This window comes from Daktulosphaira vitifoliae, unplaced genomic scaffold, assembly GCF_025091365.1.
Source record: "Daktulosphaira vitifoliae isolate Bord-2020 unplaced genomic scaffold, ASM2509136v1 Scaffold_4, whole genome shotgun sequence".
NCBI classification, from domain to species: Eukaryota; Metazoa; Arthropoda; class Insecta; order Hemiptera; family Phylloxeridae; genus Daktulosphaira; species Daktulosphaira vitifoliae.
In genome coordinates, this window is record NW_026099575.1 from 22,264,599 (window position 1) to 22,273,688 (window position 9,090).

At 28.5% G+C, this 9,090-nt stretch overlaps 1 protein-coding gene across 1 annotated transcript in view; it reads left to right on the forward strand.

Moving 5' to 3' along the window:
- LOC126903642 (uncharacterized) overlaps positions 1–6,815 on the forward strand; it is a 49,548-nt gene extending 42,733 nt beyond the window's left edge. Inside the window, exon 2 of the mRNA XM_050681980.1 lies at positions 6,200–6,815. Within this exon, the coding sequence (XP_050537937.1) occupies positions 6,200–6,683 (484 nt within the window). The 3' untranslated portion in view covers positions 6,684–6,815. The remainder of the gene's footprint in view (positions 1–6,199) is intronic.
- The last annotated feature ends 2,275 nt before the right edge of the window (positions 6,816–9,090 follow it).

The following is a 9,090-nucleotide window of genomic DNA, read 5'->3' on the forward strand; positions in this document are numbered from 1 at the left end:
AAAAAAAAAAAAAAAAAAAAAAAAAAAAAAAAAAAACACATCTTAGTAAAACCAATACCTTCTCAGCTTCGCATCGAAGCTAAAAACAGTAGCACAGTGGGATCGCGGCACAGTATGGCATAGTTGGAATTAGTATAGAAAATCATTGTCACGGTCAATGATTTTTACTGAATCGGCAAACGTTCGTCGCATTTGTTTTTGATAAAATTAGTAATTCAAGCTGATCCAAAGGTTAATATTAGTTTTATCGACTTAAAAAAAAAATGAAATAAGTTTAATTGTATATTCTATGTCGATTAGTTTTACATTATAATTTATATAATATTCATGAAAATCAACGTACTCAATATAATGTATATTAAAATAAATTAAAATACAACACCAAGAATTTTAACACAAAAATAGCATATTTTTGTAACACATGGTTATCATAACCTTTTTTTTTCTCGACCGGCTTATTGTGAACCGCCCTTGAACTGCTGTTAGGCATTACTTCAGGGCGGCCCACACCGTCTTAATAATTCACACCACCGCGTTGTGAGTCAACCCGAAATTAATCAAGAGCTAATTCGCAACGTGGTGTGCCCCCCCCCTCCCGTTAACCGGATCCCGCAGTGGGAACCGTTNAACGTACAAGTTAATTGGCCTCCCGTTAACCGGATCCCGCAGTGGGAACCGTTAGGGAGGGTTGGCAAAATAACTCACAAACAAAGACACAAAAAACAAGAACAAGAACCTAAGGCACCGGCCTAAACCAGCGCCTCAGGTCCTCCTGGACAGAAATGTGGCTGCCTCTGTCTCAGACGTTCCGCTTCCTCCTTCTTTAACAAGATGGATTCGGCGAACGCCTAGACAAGCCTCCACGTCTCCTGGCACTTCAACATCAGGTCCATCATGGACTCGACTCGGAACGTGGACTCTAAACTTTCCTGAGCTCATGCCTCGCACCGGAAGAGGGTGTGCAGAGCGCTATCAGCCTCTCCCGGGCGATCCGAACAGTCGGCGCGGTTGCTTTACGAATACGGTGCAAGTACTCTTTAAAGCAGCTGTGACCGGACATGACTTGTTGACGACAAGTCATCTCACCGTGAGTCCGGTCCACCCACCTGTCCAGCCGATCGGGTCCTATGAGGGACCTGGTCCACTCGCCTCTCGTCGTTTCCTCCGAGAGGTGAGTCCGCTACCGAAGCATGGTTATCCGCCTAAGTGCCAGCCGGTCTTCGGGTTAGAGGGACCGGCCGCGTTTTCGGTGGAGCTCATGCCCGGCGGCGCGTTCATCGGCGAGCAGGTCGGCGGGTGACAGTGACGACAGGATACCCGCCGCCACTCCGGACACCGTTCGGTACGCCGAAACTGTCCGGATCGCAGGCCGCAAACAATGGTTATCATAACCATGTTCATTATATCTCGACATTTTTTTTTTTCATAGTATAGTGTATTACATAAGATTTAATGTAATATTAAATAGAGTGTCAATATTTCCGAACATTTTTAAAAATTGAGTTAAAAGTTTAACTTGAGTTATTTTTAAATTCCACCAATGGTCAGGTCAAGATTTTTCAAAAAATGTATATCAAATAAAAGAAGTAACCATAAAGTATTTATGAAAAAATAATTGTATTGATCCATATATTTTTCGAAATGTTATAGTAATTTAAAGTTGAAAAAATTAAAGCTGAAATAATAAATTTTAACACCAAAATTGCATATTTTTTAATTACAGTAATTTTTTTGAACTTATAGTACATAACATTAGTTTTATTTTAACATATGTTTGAAGCTCGGATTATTTCCAGAACATTTTCAAAACTTAACTTGAAAAAGTTAAATTTTTGTGCAGAAGTTTCTATTTTGAATCCCCCTTGTGGCAGGTAAAGGGTCAGATTTTCAAAAAATTTATATCAAATAAAAGGGAAACATCTAAGGATTCAATATAAAAAAGAGTTATTTTAAATTGTTTATTTTTTAATAAGTTATGGCAAATTTTAGGAAAAAAAGTTTAAAAAATGTGGAAATTTATCGATTTTAAAAATGGTAATTTTTTTAGGGATTTTCAGTATTTACGGAAAACTATGGCAAAATTTTTCATTTTTGAGGATAATGTCTTCAACTAGATACAATTTGTGATATTTTGACATATCGTTGAGAAGAATCGGTCCAGTGTGTGATGAGAAAAAGTAGCGACAAACAAAAAAAAAAATAAACAAGTCATGGTAAAATTTAGCTTCGCATCGAAGCTAAAAACGTTTTTAACTCTTTTTTAGATCAACTTAGAAATTTAAAATGATATGATTAAATAGGAAATTTTTCGTTGATTTAAAAAATAGTATTGTTTAGATTATTATGTGGTCAGTAACTTATGATTTTTATTAACAGTAAACTTCTGAAAAAAACTTAATAAATTCACTATTTTTTGTATTAATAAAAAAATATTTAAAAATATTAATACTAATATCAAAATAAATAATTTTATAATAACCATAGTAATCATATCAGTGTAACTATTGGTGTTGAAATAGATGCTATCATTGAAATATTGAGAACTATATTCCGTATAACTTTATCTTATAGTATTTTATAATATACTGATATTCAGAAAAAAATATTCGCCTATGATCTTTACAATGATATGTTTTTGAATTTCCTTTTAACATATGTAGGCCAGTCAACAAAGGAGTAATTTTGGCGAATGGTGGAAAAAATTCCCAACCAATTTAAAAATTTTTTTTTTTTTTAAAGTAGAATTAAAATATGTTTAATGACATACTAAAAGTCCTCATTAATTGGATTTGAGCTTTTTTTTTTACAGCCTCGCAAAAGTTCAAAAATATGAGCTTTTTTAATTTTCTCAAAAAATATTTAACTTACAAAAAAAAGTTTCGTACAAAAGTGTTTAAAAGACAATTTTAAACAAAAAAAGTATCTTATATTTTTTCATTAAAACAAATATTTTTCGAGTTACATTACATTTAATATGAGTACTAAAATTTATTTTCCAATTTGTTCTCATTTTACGGTTACTTTTTATCATGTTATACATTAGACACAATGTTATAAATGCATATGTGTGTATGAGTGAGTTTATTTATTTATAGTATCTTTAAAGTGTAGTGTATATTAAGATACAACCGATAGAGTAGGTAATTGATTTGACGCTATATTGTTTAAACCCAACTAAACGTTAAATTGTACATTCCCAAACAACAATCATATTATGTCAATTGCCACCGGAATTTCTGCTAATCTTTTTCTTTTTCTTTGCCTTAATCCCAACTACTTGGGGTCGGCCACCCTCATCCTTAACTTTCACTTGACACGATCTCCACATCATCTACGCTCATATCATATTTAAAAACTTTATGTTTGGATTTAGGATGTAATGCAGTATACGATGTATACGAAGATGAATAAAACAATTAAAAAATCAACTATTAAAAGTTATAACTAATTATATGATAAAAAAAGTCGAAATCGCGAATCAATTAATTTTGAAAAATACTGATTTATCTACAATAGAATACGACAAGTTTACCGTAAGTAATATTCTAATTCAATATATCGGAGATAACGTTTTTAAAATAAATTTCCTAATGACCTCGTTAAACGTACAAGTTGATTGGGGTGTAACTGAAGAGAGTATTTTACACAAATTACAGGAAAACTACAAAAAAGCAAATAATATCGATTGGAGCAATAACCAATTGAAAAATATTAAAATATACTACGATTCAGTTTTTAGCTTTTGGAAATTTTTTTTTGGAAATCAGCGTGACGTCGATGATCACCTTCTCAAATCATATTTAAAAACTTTATGTTTGGATTTAGGATGCAATGCAGTAAAAGAAATGGTATTAGACGGCAAGGAACTTGCTTTTACAAAACATGAAATATATATACCAGTTCACAACGAAATAGAACTGGATACTGTTGAGTTTTATAGTTTGGGTGTTGCAAGAAAATTTATTTGTAGTATACAAAAAGTATTTGTGGATTCAGATTTTAATGTTGTTAAGTCATTTATTGATTATGCGGAGAAAAATCAATTATTTTTTCAAATTGAAAATATAGTAGAATATTTATTTTCTTAATGAGATATTTATTAATTTGCTATTTTTATCACTAGACATTTTCTAGCCTCACTCTACTTCTCTCCTAGAAATAAAAATGTTAATTATATCTGAATTAGGTAAAAATCCAATAATTGTTAACTACAATTATATTCTTAATATTTTTTATTCAACTATGTAATTTTATATATGTACTATTCAAATTTTATATTATATGTGTTAATACTCGTGAATGGACTGTAATCATAAAATATTAAACAAAAAAAAGAGTATGAAGCTATACCATGTGTAAAATATATCAAATGTCGTTATAGCCTAACTAAATGAGTAACCTACGCTAATTTTTTTCATTTACAATTATTAATTATTTTAATATTCTATAATCAAAAATACTAAACATAAATACATTTTCTAAAATACAATTTTAATTTTATTTTATTTTAAGGTATGATGGTATTTTAAATCTATATTATCATATTCATTTTTATGTGGTGTACTAACTCTATACTAATTTAACTTACGTATAATACAGTATTATTTAAAAATTAATTTAAAGAACTTAATATAGAATATACAATTCGAATAATACGTATATATACATATAATTATATAGTTGAATAAAAAAAAATTTTTATATGTTTCGTAGATCGTAAATTATATGAATTGTCAGTTATATCTGTTCCACTCTGTATATATTATATAGTACAATAAAAATAATTTTTAGAATAAATATTAAGAAAATAACTATTTTTTCAAAATACTGATTTTTGTAAAAATTAATTTGTTAAAATAACACGGAACTACAAAAATGTTTTTATATTTTAATTAAAATTAGATTACATAGTAACTAGTTATGTATTTTATCCTAGGGATATTTAAGAAAATGGCATTTACAATCTCCTTCACATAACTATTTTTGTCGTTTGCAAATGGTAGATATTCTTCCACCACTTTTAAATCGCTCATAAATTTAACTTTTATGAACAATAGTTTATTAAATAAATGTCAACAGTTTTAGTCAGACTATCATTTTTTGAAAGCATACAAAAATAAATTATAGATTCTATATCTGAATTTATAAACAATAAATAACATATATAAAATAGTATAAAACTAAAAAGTTGTAGTTTGCAATAATTTACACTTTTTCTATAGTGTCTTATAATTAAGTTAATAAAATCTATGATTGTTTGTTTCATTAAGATGTTAATTACAAGTAATTACTCAAGGAGAATAATAAACGTAACTGTGGTGTTACTTTTAATGCAAGTAAACCATAATGATACTCTTAACACTGGATATAAGGATAACCAAGTAAAGTCGATCGAAAATGTTCAGCTTTTAAAATGTTCTTATTTATTTAATGCTTTAAATTACATGCAAATAGTTAGATTAGAATTATATCATCCGAATATAAAACTTTTAAATGTATTTAATTCAATGTCGAGATATCTTGGAGTTTTGAAAAAAATGATGAGTACATTATATGATTTTAAAGGTGTTGAAATAGGTTCTTTATGGTTATTAAACTTATATATAGGTATAGTTTGCCGTCATGTACATAAATTGTTACAATCAAATTCAAAGAGATGCTCAGCGAAATATCTTAAAGCTTATGAAAATGATTTGAGTGTCTTTGATTATGTTATAGATGAATTAGACGCTGAAGCATCAGCTATGAAATGTAATACAGAAAAAAACCAATTTTATGTATACGAAGATGAATTAAAACAATTAAAAAATCAACCATTAAAAGTTATAACTAATTATATGATAGAAAAAGTCAAAATCGCGAATCAATTTNAAGTTATAACTAATTATATGATAAAAAAAGTCGAAATCGCGAATCAATTAATTTTGAAAAATACTGATTTATCTACAATAGAATACGACAAGTTTACCGTAAGTAATATTCTAATTCAATATATCGGAGATAACGTTTTTAAAATAAATTTCCTAATGACCTCGTTAAACGTACAAGTTGATTGGGGTGTAACTGAAGAGAGTGTTTTACAAAAATTACAGGAAAACTACGAAAAAGCAAATAATATCAATTGGAGCATTAACCAATTGAAAAATATTAAAATATACTACGATTCAGTTTTTAGTTTTTTTAAAGTCATAATGTTAAGGTTAACATGGAAACATTTCTTATACGTAAAAAAACAAGAAAATGAATCTACTAAGGAAGTTTTGATTGAAAAATGGGTAGAAATACTTAATGATTTTGTGACGTTCTTTCATTTAAAAGACAATGATTTTGTTTACGAATTAAAAAAAACAATTGGAAATCAGCGTGACGTCGATGATCACCTGCTCAAATCATATTTAAAAACTTTATGTTTGGATTTAGGATGCAATGCAGTAAAAGAAATGGTATTAGACGGCAAGGAACTTGCTTTTACAAAACATGAAATATATATACCAGTTCACAACGAAATAGAACTGGATACTGTTGAGTTTTATAGTTTGGGTGTTGCAAGAAAATTTATTTGTAGTATACAAAAAGTATTTGTGGATTCAGATTTTAATGTTGTTAAGTCATTTATTGATTATGCGGAGAAAAATCAATTATTTTTTCAAATTGAAAATATAGTAGAATATTTATTTTCTTAATGAGATATTTATTAATTTGCTATTTTTATCACTAGACATTTTCTAGCCTCACTCTACTTCTCTCCTAGAAATAAAAATGTTAATTATATCTGAATTAGGTAAAAATCCAATAATTGTTAACTACAATTATATTCTTAATATTTTTTATTCAACTATGTAATTTTATATATGTACTATTCAAATTATATATTATATGTGTTAATACTCGTGAATGGACTGTAATCATAAAATATTAAACAAAAAAAAAGAGTATGAAGCTCTACCATGTGTAAAATATATCAAATGTCGTTATAGCCTAANCTACCATGTGTAAAATATATCAAATGTCGTTATAGCCTAACTAAATGAGTAACCTACGCTGGTTAACAAGTAATACTATATACGTTACGTCCTGTAGCTTAATCTATAAATATTGCACAAATAGCTCTTAACATGTCGTGGTATCCGCAGAGTACCATCGACACATAACAGTAGAGTACCGCCTTGCACGAGTACCCTAGACATCAGTCGATCACCGCAGTGCGCCGACAACGATGACTATAAAACGAAAATAATTAAAATATAGTTAGGGCACTATACTCATGTTTCTGATTACGTGAATTATGCCTAACGTAGCTGTGCGCAGGTGAAGTCATGCAGCTAGTTTATTTAGAATTGCTCTAAATGTTACTATCAATAATGTTGTGTTATGTATAAATTTGTCTATTGTAGACAAATTTATTCTATGCAATAAATAAAAACAAACTTACTTATAGTGAATGATCAAACACAAACCAACTTGCTTTATTAAAAAAATAACTTATAACAAAAAATGAAACAACAATTAAATAAATATGAAATATAAAAAAAGGGAATATTTGCTGCGTCCTTCTTCTTTTACTTGATTCTGAACACTAACCGTCGTTGAGACTATACAGGCACGTAGCCAGAAAATGTTTATTGGAGGGGCCAACAATTTTGGGCCCTTGTATCAATTTCCATAATTTGTTTCCCATGAAAAGCTGGTGGGGGGGCTCCCTCCACTCCTCCTTAGACAGTATCCCGTTCTATTAATNAGAAACGCTTCGATGCAAATCAGTAGATAGTGTTTAATTCTAAGAAATTGGTGGATAATTACAAAAGCTACATTATCTGCTAGTTTCTTATTAATACCCTGATTAAGATAAAGTATGTCGAATGAAAAAGGGATTATTAAAAAATATTATTTCTCATAAAAAAATTGTGCTGATCCATACATTTTTCAAAAAGATATAGCATTATAAAGTTAAAAATGTAAAATACAAAATCGAGAATTTTTACACAAAAATAGCATTCGGTAGCCATTTTCACCGTGAAGACAAAATAAAGTCCGAAATTTTTTTAAATAAAATAGTACATTACATTAGCTTTAATTTAAGATATATATAAAAGTGTCAGACTTTCCGGAACATTTTAAAAATTTAAGTAGAAAAAGTTAATTTTTTGTGAAAAAGTTGTCATTTTAAATCCCCCCCGTGGTCAGGTAAAGGGTCAGATTTATAAAACAAAGAATTATATTGATCCATACATCTTTCAAAAAGTTATAGCATTATAAAGTTAAAAATATAAAAAATAATTTTTTTACAAAAATCGTATTTTTTTCAGTGTTACCGTCTCAAAAACCATACGTCGCATTTGTCACTTAATAAAAATGGAAATTTAGCTTGTTCAAATTTTAAAGTTATTTTTCTCGACTTCAAAGAAACAAATAGTCGAATAAAAGTAAGTCGGGGGACATAGTGGGGATGTTGCCTAGTTAGGTCCAGTATAGATTTAATCTGACAGTGATTAAAATCCCTATCATAAGAAACGCTTCGATGCAAATTTTTAGATAGTGTTTAATTCTAAAAAATTGATGGACAAAAGCAACATGAACTTCTATTTCCTTAATTATACCTAGATTAGTTTTTCTTTTAATTATATATTATATAATTTTTAAAATTAATTGTTTTCAAATTATTATTGATTTTGATTTTTAATAGGTTAAAAGTAATCATTTTCAACGTACTTTTTTTAGTCCTTAAAAGTGAAAGTTTTAATAAAACAATATTCATGAAAGTCAGTATATTCCCCTAATAAGATATTTTAAAATAAAATAAAATACAAAACACAGAATTGTATTACAAAAATAGCATATTTTTGAATACGCTAGCCCTTTGTGCATAGAAGATAGGCCGTCAGGACAAATTTTTTTATTTAATTTTATAGCCCATGACATAAGCTTTAATTTGACATATGTTTAAAGGACGCAGTATGTCTGGAACATTTTCAAAAACTAAGTTAAAAAAATTAGTTTTTTTAAAAAAGTTGCTATTTTAAATCCTCCCTGTAAGCAAAATAAATGTTAGATTTTCAAAAAAAATTATATCAAATGAAAGGTAATTATCTA